Consider the following 25,373-nt stretch of genomic DNA (forward strand, 5'->3'; position numbering starts at 1 on the left):
ACATACATGGATTGATAATGACCACTAACTCACAGATGAGACACTTTGGCCCTCAGTGTAACTTCATCTGGGAGGCTTTAAAGGTATCAGTCAAGTAACCAACCTCCACCCTGCAACCCTACCACCCCCAGAATAAATGAGGATACTTTCAGCAGTAAAAAATCAGGCCTGAGATCCTATACATGGAGCTAGAGAAGCAGATGTCATATGCACTGCTCAAGTAATATGAAGATGAGTACAACTGAGGAAAACTGGCAGCATTTAATAGAAAATTCTGGATGAGGTACAGAGGGTGGTGATACACTGATTATTGTCAGGCCTTCTTTAATCATAGATACTCAGATTTAAAAGGGATGAGAGATTGGAAGAGACTTCATTTTCCTGGACCTTTCTGGGAGGCAGTTTCAGAGAATGAAGGCAGAGCAGGCAGGAAACAGCTGAACCCTTTACCCCTAAAACACTGATCTCTGGCTTTCCAGTCCTTTTGGCGTTTTTTCCTTGCCTTTCCCCAGTGCCTCTCACTCTCTTGTGCCTCTTTCCTCAATTTCTACCACGTTTTTCTCTGTCTCTCCCTCTGCTATTAATATTAAAATGGAACTATTATGTTCTTTTCCCCAAAAAACCTTGTAAGCGAAATACACTGTAGACACTGTTTATCTGAAAGCAGCTTTCAAAAATGTAAGATTCCTCATGCTTACTGTAAATAAATACATTTGCCAAAATGTGTTTAATGAATTAGATGGCTACAAACATTAATAAGACCAGCACAGAGTAAAGACCTTTTTCTGTTTATATGAAATCATCTGTATCTCTTTGGAAAGATACATACATATATACAATATAAACAAGTCACAAATAACTGAGTAGTGTTTATTTTTCCCCAGCAGGAGACTTGTATTCTTGCTTTACAAATTCCCATGAGCCCGGATAACACTGAGGTTATACAATGCTACTGGCTGGGGCAGATATAAATGTCAAGGAAAATCTTTTTCCAAAAATGTATTTCATTTTGTACAGTGAATCTGGGGGGAAAAAAAATCCAAAAAAAAACACCACTGTGTAAGCCTTAACATACTCAGCTTAACATAACTCAGCTCTGTGGGATCTATAAAGATCTCAAATTTTTAAAACATCGCAGTTATAGCTCCCAAAGAAAACGTAATTATTTGTGAAATTGACAGCTCTGCAACTGGTTTCATTTCCTACCACTTAAACTGGAGAGAACCGACAAAGATGTCCAATCAGGTTAAGATTTTTTCACTCACGTTACAATTTCTGTGAACTGACAAGAGTACAGATCCACCATAGTCCTTCATGTTACCTTACTATGCAGTCTTCTTAGAGTGCACTGGAGCTTCCTGAGCAGCCAGTTCTCAGGGGCTTAGGAACGCGATGAAAACCCTTGCCTTTTGCGAGCTTTCCTCTGCCTGCTTTAGAGTCCAAGCACAGCTCGCCTGCACTGCCGCTCTGCTTTCCCGGCCCCTGTGACTTCTCTAAGGCGCGTTTCTCGGTTTCTGTTTTCCTCCTGTTGCTGTCCTTCTTTCCACCATTCTCAGCTACACTTACTCCTCTGCTATAGCCCCTTCTCACCTCTTTGGGAGGAAAACTTCTTCCTTGGTCTCTGTTCACTTCTCGTGGCTTAACGTTCTCTTTGAAGGTGACCACTGGTTTCTCTCCTGTGTCACAGCTGTTGCTTAGATTTCGGCCTGTAGACAGCACTGATTTCAGTCCTGGGTTCCCGTCAGCTGCCAGGGACTCTATGATGGTTGTGTCTTGCAGAATGAGGTTCTCTTTGGCTTCACTGGGGTCTTCCACTATTAACTCTGGGATTTCTGTGATAAACAACAATTTCCCTACCTCATTTTCACACTGCATCAGCCTAAAAAAGTAAAAGTAAATCCATATATGAAAAACATAAATCTAAAAAACAGCAGCAGCTGAACTTTGTACGGGTCCCACATCCTTAAAATGTGGGAAACAGCAGGATGCAATAGTGTGGATTTGGGGAACATAAACAGCAGTTCTGTAGAAACTCACGTTCTCATTATGCCACCACACATCACCACAACACACGACTAGGCCCTTTTAACGTTTTTCTAGTAAGTATAGTTACATTTGCTCAGCATGTTTTAAGCACAAGACACTAGACTAGGCCCTTGAAGTTCCTATTTTATAGGTGTGAAAACTGAAGCTCAGAGATGCCACAAGCATCATCCTGGTCTGTCTTGACTGAAACTGACCACCATGCATGCCCTTGTCAACACAAATCATCGTTAACTGTGAACATACAATTTAGTTAAGATTTATAAAGGTGTTTATAAATTGGAGAAGCATCTCATAATAAGTAAGGGAGACGAGGCCAATTCCTCTAAAAGAGGCAGTGTAATAACAGGACAGAGATTAAAGAGATTCTGAAGATCACTAGGGTCATAATCTGGCGCTGTGTTCCCAAACTTTTGACTTAAGAGTTTATAATCAATAGTTTTATACCAAACTGTAAAACTCATATGGGGTGTGTGTATGTATCTGATGAGGAATACCTCGGCTGATTATCTGCAATCCATTTGCCTATAGAGATCAGACGCTGCTGTCGTATTTGCCGTTGCTGACCCTCTTTGTCTCCTGTAATACCCTGATGACCTTTGGAAAAATCCAAGTTCCTAAAATTGACAAAAGCAAATTATAGAAAATTAAACCTAATGAACTGCAATGGCTTCAGATTTTTCCATATAGGTTAGCTATTTGTTGTAATTAGCTGCATTTGCTTGAACTTTTATTTAAACTCTTAAAGATTGTAAATACCATGAAATAAAGCAATACTAATGTGATATTTTTATTTATATTTCACTTTCTCATGGAGACGTTGAAATAAATCACAATGTTTTATTAGGAATGACTTTTTTTTTTAAGAAGAATAAAGTTTTCATTTAACAGTAAGCTCATACTGTAAGTAACTTACTTCAAACAACCATGGCAATGCTAGAGTCTCTGAGCTATCTATTCTAACAGTATTATCTATTCACTTCAAGGTGGCCCAATCTAAATTAGAAAAAAAATGAACACATACCATAAAGTGTATGGAGCAAAAAAACTCATTGACATTAGAAAAGTAAGTCAACCTAAAAAATAAGGGTTTTTCAAATGTTCTCTTTAAGCTATCTTAAAAAAAAAAAAGGAGCAGCAGCATCTAAGAACTTCCAGGCAGTAGGTCAGAAACTGAGGATACAAAGATAAATAGTCTCCCTACCTTCAGGAACAAATAATTATGATTTAATCCAAAGAAATAAAAGCTAAGCAAAGAATAAGAGAAGCATTATAAAGAAACATTACTGTCTTCTGATAAGCTTTGAAAAGGTTCACAAAATAAGAGATGGACCCTGGACAGGTATGGTTAAGAGCTTACAGATTAGTAAGGGAAGGACGAAAGAGGAATGTGAACGTTCCAGGCGCAGCAGGAACAAAGTTTTGGAGGAATAAAACTACAGAGCTATTCAAGTTCAGGTCACAGCTTACGTATAACACGCGTAACTGCTGGAGGGGAAGGGGGTGAAAGTCGCAGGAAATATGGCTGAAAAACTAAGCTTTTGGACATCAAGATAAAAAAGATATTTTAACAACTGGGGACGTGTAAATTGAAGTTTTCTGTACTAGTAATGGGACATCGTCAAATCTATACTTTATTAACTGCAGAAGCAGAGTAAAAATGGACTAAGGAGAGAACTTTTAAGTAGGGAAGTACATTAGGAAGCTTTTATATACTCTAGATAAACAGTGACAAAGGCCACCTACCTGAAAGAAGGTCTCAAAGCCAAGAATCCTTGTAACTCAAACTCCTCTGGAAGTGGTGTTGCTAGAGAAGGGCAGAAATCAAGACTTGTAAACATTTTAATTAAAATATTACTGTTTGGCAGGATACTGCTTCCTATATTAAAAAAAGAATATTTTCTAGACAGAAAGAAAGATTAATGCTCACAGTTCTCTGTTCCTCTTTATAGTTACTGTGATAAAATAACTGACCTGTCAAGCCCCTACCTGTGGCCTCTGAGCCCGTGACATTGCCCTCATACTCACCTACGACTCAAGGCTGAGGAGGATGGGTACGATGGACTATTTTTTCCCCTAGCAGCCTTAAAAATCCACAGCTCGATCCATTAATCACAATGTTTAGATTATCTCCTTGTTAACTCAAAGCACTGAATATCAACATTACATCACCCAGGAGCTTGTAAGAAATACAGAATCTTGGGCATTATCCCAAACCTACAGAATCATAAATTGCATTTTAACAAGATCCCAAGTGATTCATTTGCAAATATGACGCTTGAGGGGCACTGATCAAATGGAAGAAAAATAATCAGAAAGAAGTCAACTACAGTTTGTTCAGTGCAGTGCTATTTATAATGGGGCAAAGTTACAAGCAAATGGATATGATTAAATAAATTATGGCATAGCCACAGGATGGAATACTAAGCAGCCTTTAAAAAATCATGTTCCAAAATATTTAAATGACAAAGAAAAATGCTAACAGTATCTCGTTAAATTTATAAAGCAAGTGTGTGTGTATGGCTTAGTCGTGTCCAACTCCCCATGGACTGTAGCCCACCAGGCTCCTCTGTCCATGGGATTCTCCAGGCAAGAATACTGGAGTGGGTTGCATTTCCTTCTCTAGGGGATCTTCCAGACCCAGGGATCAAACCCGGATCTCCTGTATTGCAGGCAGATTCTTTACCCTCTGAGCTATAGGAAAGTCCAAGTTGTAACTATATCACATAACTGTAACGATGTGATATCAATCACATGCAGGTATGTGTATGTATACGTAAGTAAAAGCCTCAAAGAAAATATAGTATCGTGAATAGTACAGAGAGTATTTCTGTAGGAGAGAACTAAGGGGGACTTGTGTTCTTTATGTTTGTATGTCCCACATGTCCTGATAAGCAAGTATTACTTTGACAGAGTAATGTTGTTCACAAAATAACTAGTAAGAATGAGGAAGAAGGGAAGATGGAAAGAATCTGAAAACACTACTTTCTGGACTCCTATTCAAATGAAGCAGAACAGGAGAATAAGCTGAGAGAACTACAAGAGGATTATTACTTCTATTTCCACCCACTTAACCAATGCAAAGCACAAAGTCTCCTCTGAGATACTGAAAAAGTCCAACACTTAAGAACAAAACCTTGTTTTTCTCTGGCCTTAAGCCCACTATTTACTTCCTTTGTGGCTCAGCTGGTAAAGAATCCGCCTGCAATGTGGGAGACCTAGGTTCAATCCCTGGGTTGGAAAGATTCCCTGGAGAAGGGGAAAGGCTACCCACTCCAATACTCTGGCCTGGAGAATTCCACGAACTGCACAGTCCATGGGGTCGCAAACAGTCGGACACAATTGAGTGACTTTCACTTTCACTAAGCCCACTATTAGTGATCCGAGAACAATGTCAGCAACACAAGGTTAACGGAGCCCTTACCATTAGTGCTTGAAAGATCTTCTTCATGGGGATGGAAACTGTTCAGGAGAGAAATCAGCCACGGCCAAATGCTGTAAATTAAACAGATAGTTCAGACTTTATTTTTGCATGAGAAATCAGACGTTAATAAACCATAAGAATGTTACCAATAGGACCTAGACTATGTATTTTTCTCATGGTTTAGCATTTTAAATGCTGTATGATTTCCTAAAATGTAATTCCAAATGTGTCTAAGTAAGAGACACCAGAAGGGCCAAACTTTTGTAACAGAGACCTACTACTGCAGATTAGTCCCCAGGTTCCTAATTTAACAATTAGGAAAACTGACTCGTCAGTTTTATTCATTGAAAATGGCTATTTACTGAGAAACTTTTGACCAGAGAAATAGTACATTATGTTTTTATATTTTTCACATACATTATCAGTTATGCCATTACTAGTTCTTAATCTGTGACAGGGGATGCGGTTACATCATAGTCAAATCACATTCAAAGTGATGAATATGCCTTTTCCTTTATGACAAATAAAAGCTCTCACACTGTTACAATGTCCTTACCTCTGTCTCCTAACATCAAACCTTTGCCAAAGTTTGCAAAATATTTAAAAATATTCTTAATACTTAAATATTAAAAATAATTACAGTCTACTTAAGATAATATTAAGATTTTCTAGAAATATGTAACCACCAATGTTGGTAAAAAAAGTGTGGCTTTAAAAAAAATTTAAAAGTCAGGGTGAGTTGCCCAGGATAGAGAGACTGGATGCACATCATCACATCAGAGAAAAAACCTGGAAGCTAACAGCTGTACACTTTAAAATATGGGAATACGCTACTTTAAAATATATATAAATGAATAATATAGAAAAAATGTATAAGGAAACATCATTGAAGAATAAATGTCTGCTACAAGCCTTTGGGGATGTAATGAATTAAGAGACGGTTGAAAAGGAAGGTTAATAACCTAATAAAGAATGCTAGACTAGAACAATGAATGTCTCTATGCAACAAATAGGAGATCTCAAGAAACAGACAAAAAAGAGTGTAAGAAATGACTTAATGATATACTGCTTTACCCCACTGTGGGTTACTTAAGTCTAACTCTGCTTTCTACAAAGAAAAAAAAAATACATCATTATTTCATGTACTTATTCAGTTTAAGAGAACATGTTCTCAAAAAAGAATAGAAGAAAACAAGTTCTAGAAATTATAATGGTCAAAAGCAAGAAATTGAAGGTTACTTGAAGTTCAGAAAATTGTTTTTTCCCTCATTTTAAAGATATGAGGATTATTACACCTTGATGTATCAGATACATTAGGAAAACCTTCAGTTTTAGAGAAATACCCCAAACTAGCTAAAAATGAGTAATAACATACTTTAAGATAAAATACCTGCAAGGACATAATTCTAAAGATCCCAATAAATCTGAGAGAAAGAAGGGAGAAGAGTAAATGATACGGAAGAAAAAGGAAAGAAGTTTGAAAATAAAGCTATTTCTTCTGGTTGAATATCGTTTGCAATGACAAGAATGCACAGGGAGTTCCCTGGCAGCCTAGCGGTTAGGACTCGGGGCTATTGCTGCTGTGACCCAGCTTCAATCACTGGTGGGGGAATTAAGATCCTGCAACTTATGTGGCACAGCGAAAATAAAATTAAAAGAAAAGAAATGAGAACGCACAGAATGGGCCTAAAAGATCACTCACTGTACAGGAACAAAAAAAAAAAACTAAATAAAAATATCAATGCTTTTTCCATACATTACTAATACAACTTACTGAACCAAACACAAGTTCTAAAGTACACATGAGAAGGAAAAAGGTATAGCTTCTGGTTAAGAAATGAAAACTCTGTAAGAAAACACTATCTAAAATATAACTTACTAATAGCTATCTTAGCATGAAAAAGAGAAGTGTAGTATGCTGTGCTTATGTTGCTAAACTCCATTCATGACAATATAAAAAATGAAGGCGCTGAAAGTTAGATTTCGGAGAAGGCGATGGCTCCCCACTCCAGTACTCTTGCCTGGAAAAGCCAATGGACAGAGGAGCCTGGTAGGCTGCAGTCCATGGGGTCGCGAAGAGTTGGACATGACTGAGCGACTTCACTTTCACTTTTCACTTTCATGCATTGGAGAAGGAAATGGCAACCCACTCCAGTGTTCTTGCCTGGAGAATCCCAGGGGCAGTGGAACCTGGTGGGCTGCCGTCTATGGGGTTGCACAGAGTTGGACATGACTGAAGCGACTTAGCAGCAGCAGCTGCAGCAGCAAAGTTAGATTTGAGGGGAGGAGAGTTGGAGAAGACTCTTGAGAGTCCCTTGTACCGCAAGGAGATCCAACCAGTCCATTCTAAGGGAGATTGATCCTGGGTGTTCATTGGAGGGACTGATGCTAAAGCTGAAGCTCCAATACTTTGGCCACCTCATGCGACGAGTTGACTCACTGGAAAAGACTCTGATGCTGGGAAAGATTGGGGGCGGGAGGAGAAGGGGACGACAGAGAATGAGATGGCTGGATGGCATCACCGACATGAGTTTGAGTGAACTCCGGGAGTTGGTGATGGATAGGGAGGCCTGGCGTGCTGTGATTCTTGGGGTCGCGGAGAGTCGGACACGACTGAGCGACTGAACTGAACTGAAGTAAGACAAGCACAAAGAGGGATCATGGGGTCCTGAATGTGGCTAGGACATTTTTCAGATTGTGACCTTGGTCAATACGTAGATGCTGAGCCACGAAGTAGAAATTTCAGAGACTCTCCCAATATCCATCATCAAAGTATGCAGGAGAGAAGCTTCTCACTCACTGCAAAGCCTTACTGGAAGTATCTATTCTATTGTTGTTTAGGGGCTAAGTCATGTCTGACTCTTTTTGTGAACCTGTGGACTATAACCTGCCAGGCTCTTCTGACAATGGGATTTTCCAGGCAAGAATTCTGGAGTGGGTTGCCATTTCCTTCTCGAGAGGATCTTTCTGACCAGGGATTGAAACTGCGGCTCCTGCACCGGCAGATGAATTCTTTACCAATGAGCCACCAGGGAAGCCCATTTATTCCTATGGCCAAAGGTAAACTGAAACCTTTCATTTGTCACTGTCTAATGAATAATTCGGAGAAGGCAATGGCAAGCCACTCCAGTACTCTTGCCTAGAAAATCCCATGGACAGAGGAGCCTGGTGGGCTACAGTCCATGGGGTCGCTACTAGTCAGACAAGACTGAGCACCTTCACTTTCACTTTTCACTTTCACACGTTGGAGAAGGAAATGGCAACCCACTCCAGTGTTCTTGCCTGGAGAATCCCAGGGATGGCGGACCCTGGTGGACTGCCGTCCATGGGGTCGCACAGAGTCGGACACGACTGAAGTGACTTAGCAGCAATGAATAATTCCTAAGAACTGTCAGGAATATTCTGAGTAGAGATTACACGGAAAATCATGAGAGCCCAAATAATATCCAATCCTCTATGCTTAGAACAAGTGTAACTCAAACTGGGTGTTACTGAAAGTCAACATCAAACAGCTTAGTTAAAAAAAAGAATGGAAGAAGTAAAAAATCTCTCCCCTTCAATTCCTAAACAGAAAATTGGGGCGTATTGTAATGAGTAAGAAACAAACAAACTACTTCATTTTGCAATATGAAAAATGCCTTTTCCCCAGGATGGCAACCAGGAATGCGGGAGCACACAGCAAGTCAGAAATCCTTAAGATTGTGCCTCCCGTGAAGAATTCAAACAAGTAAGTGAAAAGCATACAAAGAAGTCTTCAGTTCAATTTCTAGAGAGTAGGTGGAAAATACAAGTCCTCCACTGTTCCCATATTGTGTTAGAAGGCAGTTTCTACATATCTATGGATATCAAACAAACAAAGCACACAGCTAATGTGAAATTCCGAGATACTTACTACTGTCTTTCATCCACCACTGCCTCCTGAAACACCCTGGGTCTGAGTCTCAGCCAGTCCATGGACACCTTGACGGCAGGTAGGGGATAGGCATTGTAGGATTCCTCCTGAGACTTGTTCTGGAGAGGACACTTGCACAGGATGCCAAGAAAAGACACTTAAAGAAAAAAATGTGTGCACAAAGAATAAGATATTTGAAATTGTGTACCAGTCCAAATTAAGATATTACTATGAGCCTTGGGCTATATGCTACTTAACACTTAAATATCTTACAGCTTCTTTCTAAACAGACATTTTCTTTCCCATGTTAGAAATGTCACAGATACAGTTGGTGAAGGGGATGTCCGCAGATAAAAGGAGAGAACTTAGGGTTTAGGCATCCTGATTCAGTATTATGAAATAAATAGCACTTTTTCATGTTACTAATGGTTTGTTGCAATGATGAAAATGTCAAAGTTCATGCTTCCCAAAAAAGATGGCATAGGAAGTTAAATGATTTAATACTCACTAAAGAGGGCCAGCAACTGTGTCCAACACAGCTGCTCATCTTGGCTATAACTATGCTGCTCCGTTTCGTTGCTAAAGTCACGAAGGTGATGAAGTTGAAACAGGTTAATGACAGTGACATGAACTAACTGCTGAGAGTTGAAAGCTTTCTGGAATAGCAGCCTCTGTAAAAGACGACGGGAATACTGAATATATTATCAAGAACTGAAGCTGTCTTCAGCACAATAATTAAACTGGCAGTCTGCATTTAAACCACAAGGGTAACGTTTATAGATGAGTATTTTAATGGAATATGATGCGGTCTGATGTTTCTCCTGTTGACTTTCTGCCTTGAAAAGATTTAACCCAGTCACCACAGAGCTGATTTTTTTTTTTTAAACAATACTTTTTTCCACAAGAAACTATATATATTTTTAATATGATCTGAGGAAAACTTTTTAGAGGACTATTAATAAATTTATACATTTTAATTCATTAGAAGCTGTTTTATAAGAGATGCAAATATACTAAAATATGAAACCAGAACCAATGATGACAAAACAGGTGCACATAGTGAAAATCAAAATTTCAAGTAAAAAGAGGCAAAATACACGTTTTTGAACTCTTGGCACGTAACAAATGTCTTCCAAACTTGGTCATAAAGCTTACTCTTTAAAACGCTTGACACATTTAAAAAAATTTATTTATAAATGAGATATATAGCAAAAACGTATCTGAAACACAGGGTAAATGATAAACCAAAGCAGTCATTAACAAGTATTATAGGCCACCTGATGCGAAGAGCTGACTCAAAGAGAAGGACACGACTGAGCGACTGAACTGAACTGAATAGGCATTTGTACAAATTATTATACGACATGTTCCTCTATCAGAAAAGCAATGGCCTTCACTACCAAATTTCTCCTACTTATGAACTGTGTGTTCACAGTGACCTGCTAAACATCACTGTAAGGAAAAATTCACCTACATGCTCTCAGCTGCCTTAACTTCATTACCCTTCTACCTTAATATCTGCAGCAGTTTAGATTACTCCCCTATAAAACAGTTTTCCAGCACAAGTTCCTAACAAACTTGATAGCTATTAGAGATGACATTCTGGTTTCACCTCACACTTCAGCCATGGCCAAATGGCTATGCTGGCAAAACTTTTGAAGAAAGTAGGGTTCACTCTCACTAGCCTTATGATGGGAAATGGATTATGTCACTTACACTTCTACCAGCAGTGACAAGAGATCTTACCATCTCAGAAATTTATAGCTGCCTGTGTCCAGCCTATTCTGAGATTTTTTTTTTTACATAAAGAATGTGAAACATCCAGAATAAGTTTCATAATTTTACTAACAAGATCTTTCACATCATTGGAAAAAACACAGTTGTATTTCTCTTTAACTCTATTCTCTCTATCATCCTGCCATCTGTCTTTCCAGTATATACATCAAGAATGCTTACTCCTTTTCGAATGGCATCAACCATTTTTCTTTCCTTTACTCTAAATGTCCTGAAATGCTATTTCTTTTCCAGAGTACTCCCATAACTCTTCTTTCATTCTCTACATCCAACTTTACAGATCAGCTATTTAAACAAACACATAAGATTGGCATGAGAATACTGTTTTTCAAGAAGTGTGCTTTTCTAGGAGTATAATTTATAGTAATGTATCCCTTGTATCTATAAATCCAGTGGCATTTATTTTAGAAGGCAATGTTCTACTGAACAAAATTAAAAATTTTTTTTTCTAGTTTATGTACAGAAACATAGCATATGAGAGCAGCCTAGTACTAGCAAATGATAATAAAAGTTCATGAAGGTACAGACTGTGTCTTGTTCTCCCCTATATCCCTAAGAGTTTAGAGAAGTGAGAGAAGTGCAGAGTATACAATAGGAACTCAAACACTTAGTGAAGGAATAACCCATACTTTTAGAAATATATACTATTAAGTTGTAATTTCATAACATTTGGATTGCATTTTAGTAACAGATTAAACCGGGACTGACTTTTTGTTACTCAAAGACACTTTCAACAGCAGTTAAGGATTATACTGAACTAAACACTGTTAAGAAACAGCACACATTTAACAGATATAAAAGCCTTGTATCTCAATTCCTAAACCCAGATCTTAAGTCCTCCAATGAGGACTTAAGGACCTCAAGTTGGTACATATTTCTGCTTAGTAAATAAAGATTTGCTGGTAAGACAGATACACTGAGGTTTACATGTGGATATACTAATTATCTGTAAAGCTTTAGAAATACTTACTCAACTATGCTAAATTTCACTCCAACAATGTTCTTCTGACATTTCAATACTGGCTAAGGTTGAAAATAGATCTGCCTCATACTGTGTTTAACTTCAGAGTGTTGGAATGATACTTTAAAGTGTTATTTTAGCAACTGCCCACATACACCCACCAGAACTTCACACACAAAAATATATATCTGAAGACAATACTAGTGTCTGAGGTTGAAACAAATACAAAATTGACTAGATTCTATACGAGAATGACTTAAGATAAGATCTCATGAAGGTAGGTTCCCCCCTCCCTCCCCATTTAGGGAGTAGAACCAGAGCTGGAAGCAATCTCAAAACATCATTTGGTCCAACCCCCTGCTACTCAATGAGACTGCACCTAAACCATTCAAGAAAAATGGCTGTCAATCTGACTTTTAAGCTCTCAAAAGAGACCTCTTAGTAACCTACTTAAATTTTAAGATTTTATTTCTGACCTCAGAAAGACAAAGATGTGTTCTTTAAAAATAATCCTTCACATATCTGAAAACTTACAATGAATAATATTTAGACTTGTTTTTTCTAAGCTGAACAGCCTAGGGCTTTAAAAAGTTGGTTGTTTCTTTCATGTACCTAACTCCATAAATCACCGGCTAAGTTTAAATAGGTCACTAACAGAAGCAGAGAACAGCAGGGGATTTTAGAGGCTTATTTTAAAAACAAACTATTTCTATTATAGTTACTTGGTATAATCTCTTACACATAAAAAGTATCAACTAAAAAATGATCATCTGTAAAAACTATTTCACACTGATTGTATCTGGCTAATTTACTGTCTCTTAATTAAGTTCTACAACCTCTGGAATGTGAAACCTATATAATACTTTATAGACAATTTCCCAGTTACAGACAATTCCTTAGTTACAGACAATTCCCCAAATGTATAGACACTCAAAAGTAACCCAGAAATATGTTCTTTGAGACTGTCTTGTTCCCTGTTGATTTCAGTGACTAAAACAGTGATTGATGCAGCAGCAGCAGCAGCAGTCAAATATTTGTTGAATAAATGAACTAAAACTAAAACAGTTAATTTTAACTCCTCCAATATTATATATATTTTACTACATCATTTAAACTAAGTTAATATACTAATAAAAATTATTTTCATGCATATAACTAAAAAAAGATTACTTAATTTTATCTCTTTGTACAAATTAGTGAAATATATGCCTGCTAAATGAAATTCTCATTACTTTCCTTCAGTCAATCACAAATCCTGAGGGATTAAAGTACAGTAAGAACAATGAGCTCAGTTTGCAGAATGGATTTATTATCAATAAAGTAGGTAACCAAATCACATCTAAATACAGAAAACATCAAATGCAGAACTTCTAAAACTGAGAAAAGAAAGGTGCTTGAGAAAGCCTTCGACAAAATTCAACATCCATTTATGATAAAAACCCTCCAGAAAGTAGGAATAGAAGGGACATACCTCAACATAATAAAAGCTGTATATGACAAACCCACAGCAAACATTATCCTCAATGGTGAAAAACTGAAAGCATTTCCCCTAAAGTCAGGAACAAGACAAGGGTGCCCACTCTCACCACTACTATTCAACATAGTTCTGGAAGTTTTGGCCACAGCAATCAGAGCAGAAAAAGACATAAAAGGAATACAAATTGGAAAAGAAGAAGTAAAGCTTTCACTGTTCGCTGATGACATGATCCTCTACACAGAAAACCCTAGAGACTCTACCAGAAAACTACTAGAGCTAATCAATGATTACAGTAACGTTGCAGGATATAAAATCAACACACAGAAATCCCTTGCATTCCTATACACTAATAATGAGAAAATAGAAAGAGAAATTAAGGAAACTATTCCATTCACTGTTGCAACGAAAAGAATTAAATACTTAGGAATATATCTACCTAAAGAAACAAAAGACTTGTACATAGAAAACTATAAAACACTACTGAAAGTAATCAAAGAGGACACTAATAGATGGAGAAATATACCATGTTCATGGATTGGAAGAATAAATATTGTAAAAATGAGTATACTACCCAAAGTAATTTATACATTCAATGCAATCCCTATCAAGCTACCAACGATATTTTTCACAGAACTAGAACAAATAGTCTCACAATTTGTATGGAAATACAAAAAACCTCGAATAGCCAAAGCAATCTTGAGGAAGAAGAATGGAACTGGGGGAATTAACCTGCCGGACTTCAGGCTCTACTACAAAGCCACAGTCATCAAGACAATATGGTACTGGCATAAAGACAGAAATATAGATCAATGGAACAAAATAGAAAGCCCAGAGATAAACCCACGCTCCTATGGACACCTTATCTTCGACAAAGGAGGCAAGAATATAAAATGGAGAAAAGACAGTCTCTTTAACAAGTGGTGCTGGGAAAACTGGTCAGCCACATGTAAAAGAATGAAACTAGAACACTTCCTAACACCATACACAAAAATAAACTCAAAATGGATTAGAGAGCTAAATGTAAGACCAGAAACTATAAAACTCCTAGAGGAGAACGTAGGCAAAACACTCTCCGACATAAATCACAGCAGGATCCTCCATGACCCACCTCCCAGAATACTGGAAATAAAAGCAAAAATAAACAAATGGGACCTAATTAAAATCAAAAGCTTCTGCACAGCAAAGGAAACTATAAGTAAGGTGAAAAGACAGCCTTCAGAATGGGAGAAAATAATAGCAAATGAAGCAACGGATAAAGGATTAATCTCCAAAATAGACAAGCAGCTCCTGCAGCTCAATTCCAGAAAAATAAATGACCCAATCAAAAAATGGGCCAAAGAACTAAACAGACATTTCTCCAAAGAAGACATAAAGATGGCTAACAAACACATGAAAAAATGCTCAACATCCCTCATAATCAGAGAGATGCAAATCAAAACCACAATGAGATACCACTTCACACCAGTCAGAATGGCTGCTATCCAAAACTCTACACGCAGTAAATGCTGGAGAGGATGTGGAGAGAAAGGAACCCTCTTACATTGTTGGTGGGAATGCAAACTAGTACAGCCACTATGGAGAACAGTGTGGAGATTCCTCAAAAAACTGGAAATAGAACTGCCATATGATCCAGCAATCGCACTCCTGGGCATACACACCGAGGAAACCAGAATTGAAAGAGACACATGTACCCCAATGTTCATTGCAGCACTGTTTATAATAGCCAGGACATGGAAGCAACCTAGATGTCCATCTGCAGACGAAAGGATAAGAAAGCTTTGGTACATATACACAATGGAGTATTATTCAGCCATTAAAAAGAATACATTTGAATCAGTTCTAATGAGGTGGATGAAACTGGAGCCTATTATATAGAGTGAAGTAAGCCAGAAAGAAAAACACCAATACAGTATGCTGCTGCTAAGTCACTTCAGTCGTGTCCGACTCTGTGTGACCCCATAGACGGAAGCCCACCAGGCTCCCCCGTCCCTGGGATTCTCCAGGCAAGAACACTGGAGTGGGTTGCCATTTCCTTCTCCAATGTGTGAAAGTGAAAAGTGAAAGTGAAGTCGCTCAGTCGTGTCCGACCCTTAGCGACCCCATGGACTGCAGCCTACCAGGCTCCTCCATCCATGGGATTTTCTAGGCAAGAGTACTGGAGTGGCTTGCCATTGCCTTCTCCGCCAATACAGTATACTAACGCATATGTATGTAATTTAGAAGGATGCAAATGATAACCCTGTATACGAGACAGCAAAAGAGACACAGATGTATAAAACAGTCTTTGGGACTCTGTGGGAGAGGGTGAGGGTGGGATGATTTGGGAGAATGGCATTGAAACACGTATGTTGTCATATGTGAAATGAATCACTAATTCAGGGTCGATGCATGTTATAGGATGCTCGGGGCTGGCATGCGGGGATGACCCAGAGGGAGGATAAAAGGAGGAGGGAGGTGGGAGGGGGGTTCAGGAGGGAGAACTTATGTAAACCTGGGGCGAATTCATGTCAATGTATGGCAAAACCAACCAATATAATATTGTAAAATAATTTGCCTCCAATAAAAAATAAATTAATTACAAAAAAAATGAAAGGTGCTTGATCTGAGAGGGAAGGAGGAAAATTTGTCTTTTCCCACTATGATATTTTCTGCCAAATGGCAGCTACTTAGTGAAAACATGTCTGCTGTATTTCTTTATATAGACAGCATCTCAGTTTAAACTGAAGGAATGCAGTTTGCCAGAATTTCACATGCTTTAAATTTCGGTTTTATCAACATTTCATAATTAAGTAGTGACATAAAACTGGGAGTAAGTCTCCTCCAAATCATATGCTTCCTCATTTAGACAAGAAAAAATTCTGTTTAAAAAAATCTAACCTTAAACTGTTCTTCCAACTTCTCTCGAAGAGGGCTCAACTTTTCCAAGCTCTTACTCAGGTACACATGACCGTGGAATTTAATAAAGGCCTTGATGAAGTCAGAAACACCCCATTTGGTTTTCACCTCATCCCGGCTGAAATGAAAGAAAAACTTCCATGAATCTTAAGCCATAAAATGACTAAAACGTCTTATAGGAGACTTTGATTTGCACAAATATGTTATTTGAGCACCTATGACTTAGGGGGCGGATTGTGCTCTCAATGACTTTTCAATTATAACACACTCAGATGAATTAGTACTCAGCAGCCTGTACTACTCCACTGGGAACAACTCAGAGACTGACCGGTTGAAATTGGTGACTACATGCAAAACTGTTGCAATACATGTGTTTAGATTTTAGGCAAATAGGAGAGGCAGGAAGCATGAGCAACTGGCCGTTATTTCTTATATGCCCAAATTTGAGTCTACTTGGAAAAGTCATCCGTACCTTTCCAGTGCTTTAGAAAGTGCTTTTTGTAGATTAGTAGAGGCAGCTGGGAAAGGGAACTTCACAGCAATGCTTCTGCAGTAGTAGAAAATTGTAGTCAGATGGTCTCCTTTGGAAGAAGCTAAGATAGCCAACTGATTGTAAGGCTGACCTAGAGGAGAAAGGTAAGATTCTAAAGTAATCCAAGATGCATGAAGTCTTGCTATCACAGAATGCAGAAGGTCAGTTTTTAAATCTCTGTATTAACAATGGGGAGCATTTTATAAAGTAAATCTCATGACTAGCTCATTAAAAATGGCCTAGCAGCACACTTTAATGATGGCACATAGTTTAAAAAGTCATATGATTAGGGTGGAGGGCACTCTAAGTTCAAATAAGACTTTGGAAAGGGCTTGACAGTAAGTAATTTTTGCTTTGTGGGCCAGAGTCTCTATCACAACAACTCAACTCTGCCACTGTAGTGGGAAAGTAGCCACAGACAACATGACAACAGTGTGTCCAAACACCATCCCTGCTTTCAAGCGACTCCTTTAGAATCTAAAGGACTTTCAATGTGGCTTAACCAGAATGTATATCTCCAAACACCTACAGTAATTTAATTGAAGAATCACTCCTAATGCCCATTTAGGGAGCCATCAAAAGATAAAAGCATTATCTTTTTGTAATAAGAGAGAATTTTTCTAGGAGGGAAATTATGGTATTAAAAAGAAAATTATTATTATTAGGGAAGCCAGAGTTGTTGAAGCAATTTTAGATCACATTAGAGAATATTCTATTCATAGAGCTTTACTGACAACAGTAATAATGTTTTTATTTCCAATTACACAGAATGTACAGTTAAAAGGAAAAATACAATAATCAATACCAAAACTGAAAATATCTTTTGACTTCTTAACCACTTAAACAGGAGCCCTGAACTATCTATTTTCCATTTTTCTACTGAAAGTAAAATGTCATAACCCACTCACCATTAGAGGGGACAAGCTGAGCTGCATGCCTATAGTAGGACTCTGCCTGGCTGGTCTGGTTTCTGTATCGAGCTAAGAGGAGGGAAAAAAGCTCAGTTTAAAAACAAACACACAGAGAAAAACAACCATTAGGGTAATTCCAAAACAGCTATAGTTTAAACATTTAAAGTTAATAAATACATTAAAATTAAAGTAGGATGATTAAAGACAAAATATTTTAAAGCAAATTAACTATAGGATTACGTGTGAAGTGTCCATCCGGCCTTCCCTAGCTGGGACATTCAGCATGTAACCAACTTTAAAGCTTACCTAGCCCCCATTCTCAGGTCCTCCAGTGTCATGCCATCACCAGCTCCCACTACGGACTATGCTGGGGACCTGGGGCCGGCCCACAAGAAGGGGTGAGTTATATGGCACTTAAAAACAAAACAAAACAAAACAAAAAACACTATACAATACGATCTGAAATGTATGTATTTCTTTAATATCTTTATAAAGTGATTTTGAAAAATGCCTCACACCTATTGAAATAGTATTTATGTGTGTGCAAAGAATACACTGAAAGCAAAAGCAATCTAGATATACTACTACTCGCTGAATCTCCCTGTAGAAACTGGTGCTTACTTTGATGTGACCTCTCCTGGAGTGAATGATTTATGACATCAAGAAATCTAAAAATCTCTGAATGTAAATCCACTCCTTGTTATTTGAGGACAATCAAAACATAATCCTATAGTTAATTTGTTTCACAACCCTTTTCAGGTCACCTTAAAGGAATGAACAAGAATATATATATTACATAACATTCCCAGATAAAATATATAAAATGGAAATACAAATTGAACTGTAAAAAGCAAACAATTAAAAATGAACTTTTAATGCACTGGTAGGAAGAAAAGAAGGCAACCAAGCTTCAGAAGGAGTAGTTTTTATAAACTCCAAAATTCCAAAGGAGTACAGTCTTTCAGAAAATATTATGGCATCACTTTGAAAAATTAAGCTTTGATTACATTTTTGCTGGTTTATTATTTGCCTACATCTGCATAAAATCTGAATAAAATTTAAATCTGAATATGAAAGTTACTTCCTTTAAGAGCCTTTGCCAATCCCAAAGCATTCAGAAAATCAAAGTTTCTTAAAATACATTTTATAGTTTTCTCTTATGACAATCTAAGTTGTATGTGTATGCTTGTTTAAAAGAAAATAATCTTTCTATGACTATCCAAAGAAAACCATGAATGTATTATCAGTTCCTTCACAGCAAGGGCTCACCAATGTCTCCAAGGTGAACGAGGCAGTGCTGGCAGATATAGGAACAGGAGCTAGACTGTGGCTTCACTATGGCGCTGGTATGCGTCTGTTTATTGCTGATAATTCCCAACTGGGAAGACTTCACACGGCATGGTAAATCTACATTAAATACTGTACACAGTTCTTGTAATAACTGAAAGGAAAACAAGGGTTAGTATTAAGTCAGAAGTGCTCTAACATAAAGTTGGTATACTTTAACATGTGTAACTAATATTACACACTGCTAAGACCTAAGATAGGACAACCTTTCATAGGATAACTAGTAACATTCGTTACAAATCATATCATTTGACTTGCCAAGTATTAGAGCAATCCAAGATGTACATCTAAAAGGAACAGCAGCAATTTAGGAAAAAAAAAGATTCTACCTGAGTCGGCTATTCAGATTCATTCTGCAAGCAACTCCATGCAATTACCTATCTATTTTCTTTTCCTCTTAGAAACACACAAAACTCATTAAAAACTAGGTGGCTGCAAATCTGACTTAAATACAAACCAACATATTTGGCAGATTTCAGGAGTTTCTTCAGACTTATTTTCTTAAGCCCGAGGTCAAACTTGGGTCTCTGCATACACAGATCTCTACATCTGTAGAGATCTGGAAGGAACTTTTGACATTATGTAGACATCCACTCTTTCTTCCTTTCTTCTCTAGTTTTATGGTATGAGAGGGTTCCTTCTCTCACTGAGAAATAACTTCTCTGTCCGAGTATGCTGTTTCATTCTTTTCTGCCTCCTGACTGTCATCCCCTCATTTTTAAAATCTACTTTCAACTTATCAAGCTTCTTTGCTATGCCCTATGAAATGTTGCCCACAAAAAATAAACAATAATTATTACTATAAAACAAAACACACAGAACCGAAGCACTTTCCCTTGATTCCAGATTTCTCCTTTAGCAAGCTTCTAGTATCTCTTCTTCTTCTCAACAGAATTCCTTCAAAGGCGTCCACAAGTATCATATCTGCTTTCTCAATTCCTAGTCGCTCCTTAGTCCATTATGATCTGACTTTCACACAACTTCTCCACTCCTCATCCCACCATCTACAACCACTCTACTGAAACTGCTGTCAAAGACATCTTGTTATAAATAAGCAAATACAAAGGATGTTTCCTAGTCACCATCCTATTGGATCTCTGTGCCACATTAAAAACAGCTGATCTTATGACTGATCACTAAGCTTTTCTAGTTCTTTTTTTCTTGCCAATCTTTTCAGTGTCCTTCATTCAAAGATTTTTCTCCCCCTACATTAATAGCCTCAAGCACTTAATTCTTGGCCCTCCACACAGCTCTTCACATTCTACTCTCATTCATTCAAATATTTACTTACAAGCAGATGACAACACCCTTATGGCAGAAAGTGAAGAAGAACTAAAGAGCCTCTTGATGAAAGTGAAAGAGGAGAGTGAAATAGTTGGCTTAAAGCTCAAAATTCAGAAAACTAAGATCATGGCATCCGGTCCCATCACTTCATGGCAAATAGATGGGGAAACAGTGGAAACAGTGGCTGACTTTATTTTTTGGGGCTCCAAAATCACTGCAGATGGTGACTGCAGCAATGACATTAAAAAAGGTTTACTCCTTGGAAGGAATGTTATGACCAACCTAGATAGCGTATTAAAAAGCAGAGACATTACTTTGCCAACAAAGGTCCGTCTAGTCAGGCTATGGTTTTTCCAGTGGTCATGTATGGATGTGAGAGTTGGACTATAAAGAAGGCTGAGTGCTGAAGAATTGATGCTTTTGAACTGTGGTGTTGGAGAAGACTCTTGAGAGTCCCTTAGACTGCAAGGAGATCCAACCAGTCCTTCCTAAAGGAGATCAGTCCTGAATATTCATTGGAAGGACTGATGGTGAAACTGAAGCTCCAATACTTTGGCCACCTGATGCGAAGAGCTGACTCACTGGAAAAGACCCTAATGCTAGGAAAGATTGAGGGAAGGAGGAGAAGGGGACGACAGAGGATGAGATGGCTGGATGGCATCACTGACTCTATGGACATGGGTTTGGGTGAACTCCGGGAGTTGGAGACGGACAGGGAGGCCTGGTGAGCTGCGGTTCATGGGGTCGCAAAGAGTCAGACACGACTGAGTGACTGAACTGAACTGATAATCATTCAAATACTTGGTTATTGTATCACACACCCATGGAAAACAATAGGGACACAGAGATAAATAAAAAAATCTGTGTGCTTAAGGAGCTCACAGCTAAATGAGCAAGACAGGTACATAAAGTAGGGAAGGGAGAGTAGGAGAGATGAGGAAGACAGAGAAAGATATCAAACACGATAGTATGAACCAACGGAATATTCTATGCCTATAAGTAAGTTTCACTCCCTGGGCTAAGTGTTTGTCTCACTTAATCCTTGTGATAAACTAGTAGCAACACAGTATGTTGCTTCAACACAGGTATGAAGCTCCATTTTTTTCAGATGAGGGTATGAAAGCAACAAAAATATTGAGTTGTTTGACTTTAATTACAGAATTAGAAATATCTTGATTCTAACACCACTCTCTCTAATAAGTACAGATTTCACAAAACAAAATAAGACACCGAAGGGGACCCAACTCAGAAGGATATATAATATCTCACCCTTTTCCTAAGATAAAAAGCACCTGTATAACCAAATATAAAATCCTATATTCCCTTCTCACGAAACACAGGAGTTATCTACAATTGTACTTATACCTGTACATTTGCAATGTGCAAGAAATTTACTGACATAAAATTGAGCAAACAAAACTAGTGCCCAGAATGAAGAGAGTCTGAAAATAGAAAAAAAGGAACAAAAAATGGGAAAAACCCTAAAACAGATTCCGTGGAAGATAGCAAGAAGAAACATGACAGAGGATAAACGAACACTTGAGTTCTACAGGTACTGAAAGAACAGACTGGAAAATTAGGCACAGTTGAATATCTTTCAAGAAGAAAAAAAGGATGTTTAAGAAAAGTAAATCAAATATAGTTGAAACTTCATGTGGCTGTCTTATAATAAAATTTATGCCTGAACCCAGGAGTTGAAGGTAGAGATACTGGAAAAGTTCCTGCTGGGTCAAAGGATTCCAGGTGAGAAAGCATGAGTTGAGGCGGAAACAAGGTGGGACTAAAGGGAAACAGATGTTTAATATGCTGAACAAAACTACATTTGGCAATTATTCTGTGAAAACTCTGTTATACTATTCCACTGCTCATTAGCTCTTCAATCTACCCTAAGCATTTAGAACTAAATATGAATACACAGGGATTCCCTCATGGCTCAGCTGGTAAAGAATCCCCCTGCAATGCAGGAGACCCCGGTTCGATTCCTGGCTCGGGAAGATCCCCCGGAGAAGGGATAGGCTACCTACTCCAGTGTTCTTGGGCTTCCCTTGTGGCTCAGCTGGTAAAGAATATGCCTGTAATGCGCGATACCTGGGTTTGATCCCTGGGCTGGGAAGATCCCCTGGAGAAGCGAAAGGCTACCACATTCCAGTATTCTGGCCTGGAGAATTCCATGGACTGTATAGTCCATGGGGTCGCAAAGAGTTGGACATAACTGAGCGACTTTCACTTTCACTATGAATACAAAGAATATCTTTTAATTACTACAGATATTTAATGCTTTCTTTTTGGTTCCCATTTCTTAAGAGTAAGGACTACTCTACTGTTCTGGTTTTTGATGTTTTAAAAAACCCATACAGCATGATGTTACATCTTTACTTCATTTGGCAATTTGATTCTGGTTTGAAGAACCATGCTTTAAACACCAATAGTTAACAAAATGATATCTAAGTCAAAATCATCTTCACAGAAAACATAAATGAGGATAATCATGTATCAGTCTCTTTTCAATCCATGCTAATCAGATTTCTATCTCAAGCACTCAACTTAAGTCACATTGCATCAAATCCAAGATACCATAAATTTTAAGATGAACTATTATTTATGTAACAGAATAAAAAACTGCCATTTAAATGGTGAACTGACCATCTTTGGTAAATGTATCCCTATCTCAGAGGTGTTAAAATATGAAAAATGTTTTAGAAATGAGGAAATATGGTATCCATTTATTTCACTAATGACTTCTGCGTGTCAAATCCAACTGATCCTGTTTAAGCATCTTACTTGATTTCTTGGTAGTACTCAACTGAGTTGATCACTCCCTTCTCATAGTGAAATGCTTTTCTCTTTGTCTTCTAAGGTACCACTCTGATTTACTCCTACTGAAATGTGGCTCCTCCTGTGCCAAACCTGTTCCCACCTAGTTCTATGGTTTTAAATGCAAAACCCTAATGTCTAAGTCAGGGTACTTTATTGTAATCATAAATTTTGTTCTGACTCTGACCTTTTCACTGAGCTCCTAGCTTAGCTTATCGAATTACCTATTTGACCTCTCCACTTACACGTCAAACAGGCATCTATCTCCCTAGGGTAGCATGAACAGAGTTGTCTTTTCCTCAGTGTTCTCTATCTCAGTAAATGGTACAACCAGTCAACTAGCCGCTCAATCTGAAACTTAAGTTATCTCTGACTCTTCCCCTATCCTGATTCCACACATCTGATCCAATCCATTAGGAAGTCCTGGCCGGACTTTATAAATCCATCACAGCAGCACACTATCTACCTTCCATTCTTGACCCTTGCTAAATCAATCTCCAAGCAACATCCAAAGTCATCTTTTAAAAATACAAATTTTATCATGCTATTCCCCTGTCTACTTCCCAATGACTTGCAACGATACTTCAGATTAAAATTCAAAATTCATCTTAGTCTATAAAGCTGTACAATGATTTGGACCCGGTGTACTTCCCCAGTCTGGTAGCTTAATATGTACATGTTATCAAAAAGAGATGTACAGAACATTATTGTTCACAACATCATCTAACTATTTCAATTATCAAGTCAAGGGAGGCCTGGCGTGCTGTGATTCATGGGGTCGCGGAGAGTCGGACACGACTGAGCGACTGAACTGAACTGAACTGAACTGAACAAGTTCTATTAATGTTGAGATCTGAAAAAAGTTTACTGCTGCTCATTCTACAACTGGTGTAATTACTCAGCCAGGGCCTGTGGAATGCAGTGGGGGAAAGATCAATACTTACTACAAAAATTTCAAAAAACAAATTTCAAAATTACTTATATATTTTCATTTATAAAACAATATTTTGAGACATTTAATGATTTTATTATTGACTTGCTTATAAAATGTTTTTGCAAATAACCTGCTACATCAACAAAAATGATTCCTGCTATATACTTCCATGCAGATTCGTTTGGATTTATCAGTGTTCAATCAAACCCTTGGAAATGTGCTACATGTGTGTCACATCATAATAAAAAGATTAAGAATCATTTTTCAAGATAAACATATCTGTGTAATGGTTAATATAAAAATGTACTGCAGAAGGTGGATACTCTATTGGGTTGGCCAAAAGGTTCATTCTGGTCTTTCCATAAGCTCTTTTGGCCAATCCAATACCTCCACCAAGTCTCTACTGCTCCTCCCAACTTCAGCTGTGTTCACAGTTTAGATTTCCACTACATGGAGGAAGGGAAGAGATTTAAGTTGGAGATGAGACTGGAGTTTTAAAACTAGACTGTTTATTATAAAAACCTAAGAGCAATGAGAATGGTATGAAATCTGTCCAAAAGGTTATGATGGGAACCTGGAATTCAAAGAAGTATACTTGAAAGTAGTAATTGGGGGTGTGTGTGTGCTAGGAATAGGGAGACATACCATTTCTGTTAATACCCCACTTAGCTGAGACTATTACAGCTGTATACGTAATTTTATATCATGATTTTTCATGTAACACAATTTCCTCATCATAAAAAAAAATCTTCATAAACAGGACCTAATTAAACTTAAAAACTTTTGCAGAGCAAAGAAAACTGTCAACAAAATGAAAACACCACCTACCAAATGAGAGAAAACTGATAAGGGGTTAATATCCAAAATACGTAAGCTGCTTATACAACTTAAGATAAAAAAACAAATAACTGGATTAAAAAAATGCCAGAAGATCTGAATAAACACTTTTTCAACGAAGAAATACGGATGGCCACAGGCACATGAAAAAAGGCTCAACACTGCTAGTCACCAGAAAAATGCAAATTAAAACCACAATGAGTTATTACCTCACACCTGTCAGAATGG

The 25,373-nt window shown here is 37.8% G+C and overlaps 1 protein-coding gene across 4 annotated transcripts in view; it reads right to left on the reverse strand.

Annotated features, from left to right (window-relative positions):
• Positions 1–25,373, reverse strand: part of SMG7 (SMG7 nonsense mediated mRNA decay factor) — an 85,507-nt gene that overhangs the window by 10,259 nt on the left and 49,875 nt on the right. For all 4 annotated transcript variants that reach the window (XM_055419121.2, XM_055419122.2, XM_055419123.2 and 1 more), the window contains 10 exons: positions 19,199–19,370; positions 17,927–17,998; positions 16,959–17,109; positions 16,469–16,604; positions 9,868–10,030; positions 9,360–9,516; positions 5,468–5,538; positions 3,790–3,850; positions 2,541–2,660; positions 1,591–1,879 (listed from right to left, as the gene is read on the reverse strand). In XM_055419121.2, coding sequence (XP_055275096.1) covers positions 1,591–1,879; positions 2,541–2,660; positions 3,790–3,850; positions 5,468–5,538; positions 9,360–9,516; positions 9,868–10,030; positions 16,469–16,604; positions 16,959–17,109; positions 17,927–17,998; positions 19,199–19,370 — 1,392 coding nt within the window. The remainder of the gene's footprint in view (positions 1–1,590; positions 1,880–2,540; positions 2,661–3,789; positions 3,851–5,467; positions 5,539–9,359; positions 9,517–9,867; positions 10,031–16,468; positions 16,605–16,958; positions 17,110–17,926; positions 17,999–19,198; positions 19,371–25,373) is intronic.

The sequence above is a fragment of the Moschus berezovskii genome, chromosome 17 (genome assembly GCF_049115385.1).
Source record: "Moschus berezovskii isolate FMDL1 chromosome 17, NW_MosBer_1.0, whole genome shotgun sequence".
Lineage (NCBI taxonomy): Eukaryota > Metazoa > Chordata > Mammalia > Artiodactyla > Moschidae > Moschus > Moschus berezovskii.